The sequence below is a fragment of the Nyctereutes procyonoides genome, unplaced genomic scaffold (genome assembly GCF_905146905.1).
Source record: "Nyctereutes procyonoides isolate TBG_1078 unplaced genomic scaffold, NYPRO_anot_genome, whole genome shotgun sequence".
NCBI lineage: Eukaryota > Metazoa > Chordata > Mammalia > Carnivora > Canidae > Nyctereutes > Nyctereutes procyonoides.
The window spans coordinates 6247432-6263952 of NW_026575025.1; the positions used below are offsets into that span (position 1 = coordinate 6247432).

A 16521-nucleotide genomic window follows, 5' to 3' on the forward strand; every position below is an offset into this window, starting at 1 on the left:
GTCCTGCCTCTGCTGACAGGTGCGCTGCTAATGCTAGCCAGTCAGCAGGCCTTTCCGGGGAGAGGTGCAGGGCCAGGGCACACCCCGAGAGTGGAGCTGCTTCTCTGTGTCAGTGGACACAGAGCAGGCCTGACCCTGCCGCAGAGAGGAGGAGAGGGCACTCACGTTCATGAACTTCTCGTACTGCAGTGCGGACTCCATAGTGTTGCTCGAGTAATCCAGGGTGTCCTTCCAGGAGTGCATGAGGAAGGCCAGCCGCAGCTGCCGCGCTGGGAGGGGAGATAACAGGGTGGTACCCTCAGCCTCCCAGCCTCTGCAGAAATGGATGTCCAGGTCTCGGGGCGGGGGGGCGGGGGGGGCGGGGCAGCTTTACCTGAGTGCTTCTTCAAGGCGTCTTTGATGGTGATGAAGTTTTTGAGTGACTTGGACATCTTGCAGCCAGCGATGGTCAGGTGGCCCGTGTGGAGGAAGTAGCGGACCCAGCAATCATTCTCGAAGTAGGCCTGCTCAGGGAGGGGTGCAGAGGGCACGGTCGGGGCACCATGGGGCACCGTGTTCCCGCGGTGATGCAGAAGCGGGGGCTGCCTCTCCGAGCTGGGACACCTGGGGCTCAGAGGGCCGGCCCTGGTCCAGGAGCCAAGAGGCTCTGGTCTGGGAGCCAAAGCTCAGGCTGTTCATGTGGGAAATTGGACCAAACGGTTGGGGTTTGAATCCCACCAGCAGGACCCTGGTGTTTGCATGAGGCTCTGCTCAGCACCTCACCAGCAGCACCCCTGGCTGTTTCCACCACTGCAGGGGTAAACTCAAGCCCACCCACCCAGTTGAACCAGTGACCCCAGCCCCTGCCTACCTCCGACTGAGCCAGCTCGTTGTCATGGTGGGGAAACCGGAGGTCAAAGCCTCCGCCATGAATGTCCATCGAGGCTCCCAGGAGAGTGCCCGCCATGGCAGAGCATTCAATGTGCCACCCTGGACGCCCCTAGAGATTCAAAGGACCCAGTGACCGACTGGCCTCCCCCCTGGGTCCCAGCCTTCAATTTTCCCGTGCTCATAACCCTTAAAACCTCTGAGCCTCATTAGAACAGATGTTATGTTCCACACATGAAAAACTCAGGGAAGCCCTTGCTGCCTAGTTCCCAGCAAGCTTTGTAGGCCGAGGTGGGGCTGAGGCTCACGTTACTCCCAGAATTGCCCAGCATTTGACCAGAAGCACATACCAGCAGCCCCATCCCGTGGCTCTGGGCCACCAGGACTGCTGACACAGGGAACACCAGAGGGCAGACTCACCTCCAGGAGCGGGTAACACTCAGAGTCAAAGGCCACCGGGATACAGGGGCCTCGGAGGTAGTCCAATCCGCCCCCACCCCAGCAGCACGTGGGCAGAGTCCCGGAAAGGAAGTCACAAGCCCAGAGGCCCGCGAGGCTCTGTGGCATCTGGGTCCCTAGGACAGGGTGGATGGTGCCGCGGCAGCCCTGTGCCTTCCCAGGAGCACACCTTTCCCCACGGGCACGGCCAGGACGGCTCGCCTGGCTTGGAGGCTTTCCACAGGGCGAAGTCGTTAGGAGACCGCTTCTCACTCAGGCGGTCTGCAGAGATGCTCAGGTCACCTGTGGACACGAGGGAAGCAGGTCACCCAGTGCTGCGTGGTGGGCACGGCAGTGTCACTACAAGGCCGCTCTGGTGGCTACTGGCCAGTGCCTCTCATTTCCGCTTACTTCTTCGGTTAGCACGCCGCTCACTATGACCACGTCCGTGCTGCCCAGTATGTAAGCTCAGGAGTCACAGGGTGATTCCCCAGGGGCCTCAACCACACCCACCAGTTCTCCAGACGCCCCTCTCCCCACCCGCACCCTCAGCCTCATCCCCCGTCTAGGACAAGTCAGGGTACTCGGCTCTGCGGGGTGAGGCCGTGGTATGGAGCCCGCTCTCACGGTGGGGTCTAGTACTGACGGCCTGCACGGCTCCCTGCCTTGGTTTCCTGAGCTCTAAGCACCAGCTGAACCTGCCATGCATGGCCCCTTGGGCCCGGAGGTGGCAAACCAGGACAGCCCTGCTCCCTCTGGGTCAGTTCGGTTCCCAGAAATGGTCAGTCAGGGCCAGATCCCTGGGGACGAGCCAGCTTGCATCCGGCAGGAGCAATGGGAAAGGAATGCATGATCATGGTAGGAGACGTCTTTGGACCTGCGGGACGCATTAGCGGCCGTGAGGGTCCCCTTCAGACAGTGACCAGGTGAGTGAGGACAGCGCCAGGGCCTGCAAAGGCGCCCCGGTGCCCCGGTGCATGGCAGCAATGCGCCCTTCCCTGGGTGCTGTGGCCCCCTGGCGGGCAGCTCCGGAACAGGAGTGACAGCCCCGCCTAGTGTCCCAGGTCGCAAACTGCAGCCCGACCTCCATTACCAGCACCTTTCGAGAACCTTGAAGTCGCCCCAACAGCCTGACAACAGCCTGACAACAGCTGCAGGGAGAGCACCACGCTGATGGTGTTTCCACAACAGACCTGAGGCTACAACACGGGCGCACTGAGTAGGAAACTCGGAAAATATGAGAGAGAATCAGGAAGCAAATGCCAGGATCACAAAGTAAGGGAACTAGGGGCACCTGGGTGGCTCAGTGGTTGAGTGTCTGCCTTTGGCTCAGGTTGTGATCCCCGGGTCCTGGGATCAAGTCCTGCATCAGGCTCCCCACTAGGAGTCTGCTTCTCCCTCTGCCTATGTCTCTGCCTCTCTGTGTCTCTCATGAATATATAAATCTTAAAAAAAAAACAAGAACAAAAACAAAAACAAAAAAACCCGAAAAGACAAAGGAAGGAATCTACCCAAGCAGCAGGGCAAACCCCACCTTTGCTCCTGAGCAGGTCACAGCCACACCAGTGGCTCAGAGTCTGACCCAGTGCCAGCACATTCTTTCAGTGACCCTGTGTTTGGCAGATGATGTGTATTTAGGCTTTTAATTTCCATTATTACAAACATAGTTACTTGTGAATGTACATGATTTTTAAAATTTATGAAAAATTCTGTGACAGAGCTAATAGGATCCCCTTACACACACGCCATCTCCCGCGCTTCAAAAATGTCACTTTGGTAATACTCGCTATTTGCTCTAGATTTTGTAAGGAGTTGTCACACCATCCCTTCTACTCCCCTGCTGTCCCTTCTTGTCTCCCTCCCCAGAGGCAACCCCTGCGACCCCAAGGCGGCTCCAGGCCCCCCTCTCCACTACTGTCCTGCACCCCAGAGGTTGTCCCATCGCCCTGGAAGCAGGACTGTTCCCAAAGGAGGGCACGTGCCTCTGTATTTGCTGCTGGATTCTCCTGCTCTTGTCCCTGGAATACAAAGGGAGTCTAAAGTCCGTGTGGAAAAAAAAGGTCCAAGAACAAGCCATATTTAGGAACTCCGGAGGCATCCGGCTGGCTTCATCAGAAAAGGGAGACTCTCGACCTCAGGGTTGTGAGTTAAAGCAAGCCCCACGTTGGGTGTAGAGATTACTTAAACTAAAAAAAAAAAAAAAAAAAAAGGAACAAGAGGAACCCAGCTGGGGCCAGATGGCAAGGTCTGCTGTACAGCTGCGTGTGCCCTCCCATCCCCAGGGCTCTCCATCCCCCAGACCGTGGAGGCGGCCTCCTGCACCCTGCCAGTCTGTGCGCTCCCTGGCCTTTAAGACTCTGCCGTCTCTAGTCACATTGGTTTTGTCTGGATATATCTGTGAATCTTCTGTGTTCATTCATCAGTATTGCGACATGTTTTCTCATTTCATTCACCTTTGTGAGGAAGCAACTGCTTACTTTTTATGATTTCCGCTCCACTCTCTCAATTGTTTTCTCTTGCTCTCTCCACTGCTCCTCCCTGACCTTTCTGGCAACTCACCCCACCCACCTTCCATCTTTGTTCTTTAACAACTGCATTCAGAACCACAGGCTGCCCTACCCAGCAGGTTGTGCCGTGGGAGGCATTCCTGCAGCTGAGTGGCGTCCCCCGGGGTTTCTTCTGCTATGGTCACTCAGGACTGTGACTGTAAACATGTCTGTACACTGTCCGTGGCCCTTTAGTCCCGGGACCCACCCCATGGTGTCATGCACAGATGACACAGTCTGTGAGACAGGCGACTCCAAGGGAGCCACAGAGAACTCTGCGGCCATGTGGGTCTGGCATGAGTACAGGCGAGGGGCCCTGCCCTGATTAGTGCTAGAAGGCAACCTGCTACACAAAGCCCCACTCCTCATGCACCCCAGGCATTGCATGCCTGGCTGAGCCATCAGCTTGTGATCCGAGCCTGGCGCCTCCCTCCCTCGCTGTGTCTGTCTCCAAGGATGCCGGGCTGCAGGGGCCACGCTGCTGTCCACACAAGCCCCCGACTGCCCTCCAAGGAGATGCCTCCTCTATGCTGACAAAATGCCTTTAGCTTGGGCAGCCCGGGTGGCTCAGCGGTTTAGCACGGCCTTCAGCCCAGGGCATGATCCTGGAGACCCGGGGTCGAGTCCCATGTCAGGCTCCCCGCAGGAAGCCTGCTTCTCCCTCTGCCTATGTCTCTGCTTCTCTCTCTCTCTGTGTCTCTCATGAATGAATAAATTTAAAAATTTAAAAAAAAAATGCCTTTAGCCTTCAATGCCCTGGGGTCTGGTGATGATGCTACTGAATTTAGTCTATCTACCCTTAGTCCACACCACTCATCGTTTCGTGTTAGGTTCTGATGTCTCTTTGTGACAGAGTCCTAAAGGTGAAATTACTTGATCCAAAAGTATGAACACTTTTATGGCCAAACTACCTTCCAGAAAACTGGAGGGAAAACAGCACGGGCCCCAGCAATCCCTGTACCACGGGAATGATGCTTGTGTGGTCTGCCCGAGTCCCTGGAAGTGTTAAGGGTGGAAAATACACCATGAAAGACACTCCTACTTTAGCCTGGTCCAGAGAAAGCCACATGTCCACATTTAATACAGATGACCCTGAACAACGCTGGGCAGGGGGCTGGGGGTGCTGATCCCAGCATGCACTTGAAAATCTGCAAATAATTCCCCAAAACCAAAACCATGAAGAGCCCACTGCTGGATAGAGCCCCAGCAACAGCATGAATGGTACATGAACATGTGTCACACACAGTGTTCTAACCAAATGTAAGCCAGAGAAGAGGTTATGGAAAAAAACAGAAGGGGATGTGTGCAGTACTGCCCTGCCCTTATCCAGAACAATCTGCAGGTGTGTGCCCCCGTGCAGCTCATACCTGTGAGCGTCAGCTATACCCAAATCAAGATGAGCACAAGGGCTGCTGTGATGCACACGTCTTGGTGGGACGAGAGAACCGCTGTACTGAGGTGCTGCCCAGGCACCGATGGTGTGACACCCCTGCTCACACCCAGAGCTGGGACGCTCACGCAGGACCTGACCCTAGGGTTCCTGCCTGGCTTGTCCCGGGGCACCTTTCAAAATAACCATGCAAAGGTGAGCCCCAGCTGCCTCATAACAAACAGGTGCCTGCTGCCCGGCTCTCTGGCTCTGCTCTGCCCCCGTCTCATGGTGCCTACTCTGAACCTGGGCCCCACTTCCTCTGCACAGGAGTATTGAAACTGCCTTCAATCTAAACAGCTCTGGGGTTTTCAGTTCCCAAAGCAGGAGCTCAGACGCCAAGGGGACTGCCTGCCAACCCTGTGTGGGTGACTTCTACACCCTCGTTCAGTGGGTCACAACCTGCATATTCCAAACACACCAGTGCTGGGCGCCCAACACACTGGCCAATGTACCACCCTGACCCTCAGGTGCTCTCGCCACCATGAACGCCAGCCCTATAGCCCCGGCCCTGAGGTCTGTCATGCTTTTCAAGATGGTCTTGGATATACCGGCTTTTTTGCTTCCCTGGAAAACTCCTAAAATCCTGAGGGAACGAGGCTGCGTTGCCTCAGCTGGAACACCCACCACCTGCACCCAGCTGTTTACCTTCCCCTTCCTGCAGGGCTTTCTGGTCTCCAACAGCCTCGGGCACCAGCTTCCCATAGGAGTGTCTCTCACTGGAAGCAAACTTCACCGTATCGAAGTAGACGGACCCATTTGAAGCATAGCTGGAAAATAAGAAGTAGGGTGTGGGCAAGCATGACAGATCTGAAGACGGCCCAGAGCACCTCACAGGAGGACGACACAAAGAGCCAAAGGGTGACACAGGCTGTGGGCCGCTTCCCCTCGGCTCTGCCCTCCATGCCCGGGGCCGGCTTGGGCCTCCCGCAGCTCTGTGATGCACCCAACCCTCACCCGCGGCCACCGCGCAGGCCGAGCACCTGACAAGGACACTTCATGCCCTGGAGGCCAACCCCTCCTTCCCTGCCTGGGCAGCCCGTCCCTCTGCAGACCCTGTGCCCGGCAGCTCCTGCCCTGCCCCTCGCCTCGTGATAGCGCAGTCCTGGGTGCCACGTCCTCACTCTAGCTACATTCTACCCACCTGCGTGGCCCAGCCACGGCTCTCTGCCTCCCAGAAGCAGATTACTCCAGCCCAGAATGATCTGCCTTCTCCCACCACGGCCTTGCCCCGATCACTCAGTTTGGCACACACCCTGGTGTTGCCCTGCAGCGATCATGTTAAGTGACAGGGAGAGAGGAGGCACCATCACTCCCGGGCGGCCTGTGCTGCTCCGGGACTGTGCTAGGGGTTCTGCATGTCTCACGTTGTTGGGTGGATGCCTCGTCTGCCCTGCGAAGCAGGAAGCGAGCTCCTAGAGCAGGAGCGCCACAAACAGGTACCATGTGCTGTAGACACAACACTCCCATTTGAGCCTCCATTCATTGTTGATTTCTGACCATATGGACTTCGAACACTTGCACAGTGTTTCCCGCAGTCAGGTGGTACTAGGATCATAGACCGGGGCCAGGGCAGAGTATGTGGAATCACAGCCAGGTGAGGGCCCCCAAGGGAACACACATGCCCTGGGAGGTGACTCAGAGATAAATGCCCTCACTGCCCGCATGGCAGGGCTGATGCCTCCAGACACCTGGCAGGTCCATGCTCACCAGTCTAGGCCCCATGCTCATGCTCTTAGCTCCGGGCACCCCGGTGGACTGCAGGCCACGAGCTCCTACAGCACCCCCATCCTGGCCTCGGCCCAAGTAAAGGGCCTGCACAGCCCACCTGGCGGGGCTGGGTCCAGGTGCCGGCCTTCATGAGCAAGTCAGTGCTGGGGACTCCTGCTGTAGGCAGGGCATAGCCAGCAACACCCTCTTGCTTTTCCTCCTTGCCTTGAACAAAGAGATGGTGTCCCTACAGCTAAATACCTGTTTGATGGCAGCCAATACCAAGGAAAGCCCAAAGAGCTCTCTTATGAAGCAAGCCTGAAGCTGAGGACCCAGTGGGACAGAGCACAGAGGCCTGCCACGAGGTCAGCGTGTGAAGGGGTGCTGCTACAGTGAGGCTGCAGGCTCAATCATGTCCTCCCCAAATTCATATGGTGTAGTCCTAGCCGCCAGCACCTCGAAACACAAATGTATTTGGATAGAGCCTTCCCAGAAGTTAGGTGAGGTCACCAGGGTGAGCCCTAACCCAGTGTGACTCCTAAGCAGGTGTCTACATAAGAGGGTAACATCAGGACACTAAAGGAGCCCAAACAGCCCATGTGCAGAGCGACAAGTGTGTGAACAGTTTGAGACAGCCACTGCCTGTAAGTCAAGGAAGGGCTGGGACAGATCCTTCCCTCAAGGCCCTCAGAGGAATCTGCCCCACTGGCATGATGGCCTCAGTCATCTGCCATCTGGAGCTGTGAGGAAATACATTTCTGCTGTTTAAGCCACCTGGTCTGTGGGCTTGGTGACAGCAGCGCCAGTGGCACCCTATCCCCCAGAGGGTCCCCGGCTCTGCATCCCCACTCAGAGACGGAGAGGCTGCCTTCTTGGAAAGCCTTCCCTGGATGGAGCCCTGCCCCGCAGAGGGCGCACATCTTACCCGTAGCCATTGTCCACAATCTTCTGGACGAAGTTCACAATCTCTGGCACGTATTCACTAACGCGGGTTAAGACGTCTGGAGGGAGAACCTGGGGACGATGAGAGAAAGTCCCAGTTCTTCCTTCCGCAACAGCAGCCTCAGGCGAGCGCCCAGGGAAGCAGCAGGACCAGATGCTGGCCAAGAAGCCCCTCGTGCCCTCAGTTCTCATTTTAAACCTCATTTAGCGTGCGTGCAATTAGGATGATGGCCTGGGCCACATGAGGCCTTTCAGGCACCAGGGCCCAGAGAGCAAGCGTCAGTCCACTGGCTACACTTACGTTCAGGGCTTCCATGTCTTTGTGGAATTCCTCTTCCCAGAACTTGGGCAGTTTGGAGAAAATAGAATTGTCAGTGACCTCACTGCCGAGTGTGGAGTCCAGCCAGTCAGAGAGCAAGTCCTTTGCTTCTTCCAACAGTACCTGAAGAGAACATGCACAGGCATGTACAAGTTTATAACAGGACTGTGTCTTGTGCACTTGGTCTGTGTTAATCACGGCCTCTAATTCAAAGATGTGCCATGCAAAGCCCTGCTCCATGAGGAGCTGCCACTTCCAAGAGACCATGGTGTTCACATAAAGGGCTTAGCACTGACGCAAACACACTCTGTAAACAGGGGCTTCAGAGGCACGTTCGGGAGGTCTGACTCCTGCCAGCATGGTGCAGGCCAGGAGCGCATGGTGCAGCAGTCCATGGCCAGGACACCGGACACACCGGTGTCAGGTGATGTGCAGAGCCCCCGTCCTAGACAGAGGAGTCAAGACCACAACGTCCTGCCAGATGCCGTCAACTGAAGACACCAGCTCCATTTCACACACCACACGGTGCAGAGTTAATCCAAGACATGTCCTGTCACCACAGCACCACGTCACATAGGAGACATGTCCATCTCTGATGTCATGGCCTGAGCCTTGAAGGCTAGCGGGGACCCTGAGGTTCGGCTGTGGAGGAACCCAGGGTTTTCAGCATGTGAAGGGACAGGGACGTGGGGACAGGAGGGTGGTCTGCAGTTCACTAGTGGGGGCGAAAGGGCAAAGAAGGAAGGGTGGAGGGGGAAGTGGATGTGGACACGCAGGTTGAGTGCATTTGTATGCATGATGCCGACAGAAGAAGGGCAGCTAGATGCTTCCACCAAGAGTCCCAGGTAGGATACCCCTGTGAACACTGCTGGGCTGGCGAGGGGTGAGCGGGACTTCTCAGCACTCTCAGTCCAGAGGCGTGGCACACCAGAGACCCAGCCCCAAGCACAGCACTTGGGACGAGGCCACCCCCGAGCCTGGCCCCCTCCCCGCTGGCCCGCTCACAGCAGGCCCTTTTGCTCCGTATCCCACATCTGGTGCTGAGAAAAATGACAAGCCATAGCACAACGCAAAGAAACAACTTGAAGACACAGAGCAGCAGCAGAAGCAGGTGCAGCAGGGATCCTGCAACTCCCAGCCCAGGGGCTTAAAACCACCAGGATGGACACGCTTGGGACTCTAATGCATAAGCCTGACTGCAAGCTAGAACAGAGGGGCAAGGTGAGCAGAGAGAAGGATGTCCTGAGAAAATGAGGAGACTCTGGAGATGGATGACCCCGAGACAGAAATGAAGAACATCTCTGATGGACTCACCCATGGAGTGGATGCGGCCGACAAGAGGATCCCATCCCAGTGCCAGAGGCTCCCAATGGCAAAGCAGACCATCCACGTTCTTAGGGACCCAACGATACCCAACAGAATGGCCAAGGACCACAAGACAAGCACAGAAGGTGTGACGTGTGCCCATGGGGAGGCCACAAGGAAAGGATGGGAGGAATGAGCGGAGAAACACCTGAACTGCAGACACAGGAAGCTCAGAGAACATCTGGCAGGACGAATGTCCAAAACATGACACCCAGGCATTCCACAGACAAGCTGCAGAAAATCAAAGGTGGGAACCTAGCAGCTCAATAGTTGAGCATCTGCCTTCAGCTCAGGTCGTGATCCTGGGTCCTGGGATCAAGTCCCACATCAGGCTCCCCATAGGGAGCCTGCTTCTCCTGTCTATGTCTCTGTCTCTCTCTGTGTCTCTCATGAATAAATAGAGTCTTTGAGAAAAAAATCAAAGGTCATAAAATCCTGAAAGAAATCAGAAGACAAACACCTTGCCTAAAGGAATAAGATAAGCACTGTATTTGACTTGTCCCTGCAAAGCATACAAGCAAGAAGAGACACGGGGGATATTTAAGTGTGGAGAGGAAACACTCACCACCCCAGAACTCAGAACTCTGTGAGCTTATCCTTCAAAAACAGAGGTAAATAAAGGCTCTCAGGCAAACAAAAATCAAGGGAACTTGTTGCCAGTAGACCTACTTTGCAAGAAATGTGAAAAGAAGTTCTTTAGAGAGAACAAAAATAATAGAGGTCAGAAACTTGGGTCTGCACAGTGAAAGAGAGAAGATGTGAAGGTAAAATGAAAATTTTTATTTTTCCTTTTTAAAAAAAATTTTTAAAAAAATAAAATAAAAATAAAAAAATTTTATCTGACAGAGAGGGAGAGAATGTGAGTGTGGAGGGGCAGAGGGAGAGAAAGAATCTCCAGCAGACTCAGCTCAACCAACTGAGCCATGCAGATGCCCCAAACCTTTGGTTTTTCTTAACTGATCTAACAGATAAGAGTTTGTTCAAAATAGTAATAGCAAGAACATGTCAATCTGCATGCTTATGTACATCCTTTATGCACACAGAGCATTCCCACTCCCATGTTTATAGACATGTAAAATGAGCGACAGCAACAAAGTAAAGACAGGAGGCAGAACTAGGATCATTCTATTATTGTAAAGTACCCCCGGGGCTGTGTCGTATAGTGTCTTTGAAAGTGGATGGAAATTAGTTGTGAGTGTATGTTGCAAACTCTAGGGCAACCTAAAAAAAGGTTAAAAAGAAAAAAGTACAAAATTATATGCCATAAGAGGAGAGAAAGTGAAATCACGTAAAATGCTCAATTAAAACTACAAAAAAAAAAAAAAAAAAAAAAAAAAAAACAGAAAAAGAGTTCCAAAAATAGGAACAAGGAGCAAGGACATCAGATGGAAAACAGTACACACAGTGGCCAGGGACCCGACAATCTTCATGTCACTGGCAATGTCAGTGGTCTAAATGCACCAGTGAGTGGGGGGTGCTCAGTCAGTGAAGTGCCTGCCCTCTGCTCAGGTCATGATCCTGGGGTCCTGGGATGGAACCCTGCGCTGGGTTCTCTGCTCAGCAGGGAACCTGCTTCTCTCTCTCTTTTTACCTTTCCCCCTGCTCCTGCATGCTTTCTTTCTCACAAATAAATAAAAATCTAAAAATATAAATAAAATAAACGCACCACTTGAATGAGTCAGGTGGATCAAAATACAAGCCCCAACTGTACATTGTCGACGAGGAATCCACTTCAGATATAAAGATACATATACATTAAAAGTAAATGGCTGGAGAAAAAAGTACTATGGTAGCACAATTCAAAATCAATCAGGAGTAGCTAGTTGCAGACAGAGCAGACAAGCAAGGAGAGTCATCAGGGATAAAGGAGAGCCTGACAGGACACGGGGGTCAGTTCTTCAAGACAGTGGTGCTGGAGGTGTATGGGCCCAACAGCATGGCATCAAATGACATGAGGCAACAGCACACAGAACTGCAAGGAGAAACAGGTGAGTCCACGAAGGTAGCCAGGGCCACCAGCAGCCCTCCTCAGCCGTGGACAGAGCAGCAGGCAGCAGATCGATATGCATCCAGTGGCACTCAACAGCACCAGCATCAGCTGGATCTAATGCACAACCACCGACCACTTCATCCAACAGGGGCAGAACATTCTGCTCAAGACCATGTGGAATATGCACCAGCACACACCACGAGCTGGGCTGTAAAACACGCCTGAACAAATTTAAAAGGCCAGAAATCATACATTGCATCTACTCTCAGAGCACTGTGGAACAGAACTGGAAATCGAGAAAGAGAGCAGGAAAATCCCCATGATGCACGGAGATCAACCAACACGCTTCCAAAGGACACACAGGTAGAATCTTGAGAAAAAATTTAAAATTTTTGACCTAAATGAAAATGAAAACACACCTTATCAAAATTTGTGAGATACAGCAAAAACAATGCTTAGAGGAAGTCTGTAACACTGGGTGTACCAATTAGAAAAGAAAAGAGGTCTAAAATCAATCATCTAAGCTTCCACCTTAGGAAACTAGAAAAAGAAAGGTCCAGGTCCAAAAATGGAAGAAAAGAAATAATAAAAATTAAAGCAGAAAACAGGAAATCCATTAAGAAAAAATCAACAAAACCAGAAACTGGTTCTTTGAGAAAATGAATAAAATCGATGAGCCTCTAGCCAGGCTACTACCTTAGAAAAAGGAGAGAGAACCAAAAACCAAAGAAAGATATCACTACAGAACTCACAGAAATTAAAAGCATAATAAAGGGGACGCTTGGATGGCTCAGCAGTTGAGCATCTATCTGCCTTCAGCTCAGGGTGTGATCCCGGGATCAGGGATTGAGTCCTGCATCGGGCTCCCGATAGGGAGCCTGCTTCTCCCTCTGTTTCTTCCTCTGCCTGTGTCTCTGCCTCTCTTTCTCTGTGTCTCTCATGAATAAATAAATCTTAAAAAAAAAGGCATAATAAAGACATACTACACACAACTCTGTGCACCCAAGTTAGACAACCTGCATTGATAGACCAATTCTTTGAAAGACACAAGCTACCAAAACCCACACAAGATGATATAAACAATCTGAAAAGTCTATTAGCTATTAAAGAGATTTATTTATTTTATTATATTTTTAAAAGATTTTAATTATTCATGAGAGACACAGAGAGAGGCAGAGACACAGGGACAGGGAGAAGCAGGCTCCCCTGAGGCGCTCTATGTGGGACTTGATCCCGGGATCACGACCTGAGCCAAAGGCTGATGCTCAACCACTGAGCCACCCAGGTGCTCCTATTAAAGAGATTTAATTAATAATTCATAACTTTCCCAAACCGAAATTGCCAGGCCCAGAGGGATTCACTGGTGAATTTTACCAAACACTTAAGAATAAATTATATCAATTTTCTATAGTTTTTCAGAAGACAAAAGCAGAGGGACTACCTAACTCATTCTAGGAGGACAGCATTACCCTGATGCCAAAACCAAAGACATTACAAGAACAGAAAACTAAGGCCAATATCTCTCATGAACATGATGGAAAAATCCTTAACAAAATATTAGCAAGCTAAATCCACAAAAGTCTAAAAAAAATTATATAGCATGGCCAAGCTGGATTTATCACAGGTATGCAAGGGTGGCTCAACAATATAAAAATCAATTAATGTAATTGTTACATCAACAGACTAAAAAAAGTAAAATGCCATGATGGCTTTGAAAGATACAGAAAAAGCAAAGAACAAAATCCAACACCCATTCATAATAAAAACTCTCAGAAAACAAGGAAGAGTGATAAACTCCCTCAACTTGATAAAGAACATCTGTAAAAATCCTAGAGCTAACATCATACTTCAAGGTGAGAAACCAGCTCACCATTAAGATCCAGAACAAGGCAAGGATGTTCCCTCGGGCCACTCCTTTCCAACCTCCTACTAGAAATCTTTGCTAATGCAGTAAAACAAGAAAAGGAAATAAAAGGCATATTCAGGGATCCCTGGGTGGCGCAGCGGTTTGGCGCCTGCCTTTGGCCCAGGGCGTGATCCTGGAGACCCGCGATCGAATCCCACATCGGGCTCCCGGTGCGTGGAGCCTGCTTCTTCCTCTGCCTATGTCTCTGCCTCTGCCTCTCTCTCTCTCTCTCTCTCTCTCTCTCTCTCTCTCTCTCTCTCTGTGACTATCATAAATAAATAAATAAATAAATATAAATAAATAAATAAATAAATAAATAAATAAATAAATAAAATTAAAAAAATAAAAGGCATATTCACTGGGAAGGAAGACATAAAATTATAACAAGTGGGGATCCCTGGGTGGCGCAGTGGTTTGGCGCCTGCCTTTGGCCCAGGGCGCGATCCTGGAGACCTGGGATCGAATCCCATGTCGGGCTCCCGGTGCATGGAGCCTGCTTCTCCCTCTGCCTGTGTCTCTGCCTCTCTCTCTCTCACTGTGTGCCTATCATAAATAAATAAAAATTTAAAAAAAAAATTATAACAAGTGGAATGTGATAAAAGATTTACATTAGCACGCCCTAAAATGAAATAGTATAAATCTAACCGGGTACAAGATCCACATGAGGAAACTATAAAATTTTCATGAAGGAAACCAATGAAGAACTAAGTCAGCGGAGAGCTATTTCATATTCACAGATAGGAGAGTCAACATTGTCAGGATGTCAGCTCTTCCCAGAGTGATCTGGAGATCCAAAGCAACCCCAATCTAAATCCCAGGATGGCATTTTACCCATGTCAACAAGCAGATTCTTAGTTTGTACGGAGGCCAAAGACCCCAAAGAGCCAACTCAATATTGAAGTAGAGCAAAATTGGAGGCCTGACACTACCCAACTTCAAGACTTCCTATAAAACCATAGTAATCAAGACAATGTGATGTTGCCAAAAGAGATAAATAGATCAAGGGAACAGAAGAGAGAGCCCAGAAATAGACCCACACAAGTACAGTTCCCTGTACTGTGACAGATGAGCAAAGGCCATTCAGTAGAAGAAAAAAAATAGGGTCCTTCAACAAAAGGTGCTGTAGCTACCGGACATCCATATACAAAACAACTCTAGATCCAGTATTTTCACCTTCCCAAAAATTGACTCAGGATGGATCACAGACCTAAGAGTGAAATGCAAAACTGTGAAACTAGAAGATCACACAGAGGCAAATCTACCCTAGGCTGCGTGTGGCAATGACTTTTTCGCTGTAACACGGATGGCACAATCCATAAAAGGAAGAAGTGGTGTGCTATACTTCATTAAACATTTTTGCTCTGGGAAAGACACTGTCCAGAAAATTTAAAAAATGAGTTACAGGCTAGGAGAAAATATCTGCCAAAGACACATCTGATAAAGGACTATAATCCAGGGATGCCTGGGTAGCTTGGAGGTTGAGTATCTGCCTTCAGCTCAGGGCGTGATCCTGGAGTCCCAGGATCGAGTTCCACGTTGGGCTCCCTGGAAGAAGCTTGCTTCTCCCTCTGCCTATATCTCTGTTTCTCTCATGAATAAATAAATAAAATCTTGAGAAAAAAAAAAGGGACTACTATCCAAAGTATATAAACTCAATAATAAGAAAACAATCAACCCGATAAAAAATGGGCCAAAGACCTGAACAGGCACCTCAAACAAGAAGATACATAGATGGCAAATAAACACATGAGAAGAGATGCTCCACATCCTATGTCTCAGGGAAATGCAAATCACAACAACGAGATACCATCACACACCTATTAGAATGGCCAAAACACAAACACTGACAATACCTGATGCTAAGAAAATCCAGAACAAAAGTAACTCTCATTCGCTGCTGGGGGGCCGGGGCGGGGGGATGAAACATGGTACAGCCACTTTGGAAGATGATTTGTGGTTTCTTACAAATCTGAACATACTCTTACCATATGATCCAGTAGTCATGCTCCTTGGCATTGACCTAAAGAAGCTGAAAACTTATGTGCACATAAAAACCTGTACACAGATGTTTCTAGTGGCTTTTTCACAATTGCCTAAATTTGGAAGCAACAAAGATGCACTTTCGTAGATGGATGGATAAACAAGCTGCAGTCCATCCAGATGATGGAATGTTATCTAGAACTAGAGACAAATGAGCTATCAAGCCATGAAAAGACATGGAGGACCCTAAAATGTACACTTGGCGAGAAAAGCCCATTTGAGAAGGTCACACGCTATAGGATTCCAACTCTGTGGCATTCTGGAATGGGAAAATCATGGAGGCAGCAAAGAGATCAGTGATTTCCAGGGGCTGGGGGGAGGGATGAACAGGCGGAGCATGGAGTCTTCTTCAGGCAGGAAAAGTACTCTGCAGAGTAGATAGGAACCATGACACAGCTGTCTACACCCATAGAATGTGCACCCCCAAGAGAGAACCCTGGTGTCATCTGTGGGCTCTGGGTGAGGACACTGTGTCGGTGCTGGTTCATCAGCTATAACACACATGCCAGTTTGGTGGATATGCTAATAGTGGGGGAGGTTCTGGGGGGAAGACAGGGCACATGGGCAATCTCTATACCTTCCTCTCAATTTTGCTGTGAACCTGAAACTGCTCTAAAAAACAGGTCTTTAAAGCCACAGATGAAACAGAGAGACAGAATGGAGAGGACCAACCAGTCTGAAACAATGCTTCCATTCAATATTTAAAATCCCGACAGTGTCTCTCCTGGAATAGGACCAGGTGAGAACTCAAAACATACCTGAAGAACAAACACAGAATAAACACACCATGACAGCTCACCCAGGATGGGGGAATTGACCAACAGAAAAGAACCTACAGACCCATACACACAGAGCTGTCACAGAACACAAACATACTAAGTACAAAAACAAAAAGTGGATATGTTGGACTGTGTTAAAAGTAAGACCCTCTGCTATTAAAAGTAGTGAAAAGAAAAGCCAGAGACTGGG

The 16521-nt window shown here is 50.5% G+C and overlaps 1 protein-coding gene across 2 annotated transcripts in view; it reads right to left on the bottom strand.

The window, feature by feature from the left end:
• The window catches only part of CARS1 (cysteinyl-tRNA synthetase 1), a 48397-nt gene that overhangs the window by 13007 nt on the left and 18869 nt on the right, over positions 1-16521 (bottom strand). For both annotated transcript variants that reach the window (XM_055313911.1, XM_055313905.1), the window contains 7 exons: positions 8234-8374; positions 7916-8004; positions 5929-6050; positions 1496-1608; positions 851-979; positions 374-503; positions 166-269 (listed from right to left, as the gene is read on the bottom strand). In XM_055313911.1, the coding sequence (XP_055169886.1) occupies positions 166-269; positions 374-503; positions 851-979; positions 1496-1608; positions 5929-6050; positions 7916-8004; positions 8234-8374 (828 nt within the window). The remainder of the gene's footprint in view (positions 1-165; positions 270-373; positions 504-850; positions 980-1495; positions 1609-5928; positions 6051-7915; positions 8005-8233; positions 8375-16521) is intronic.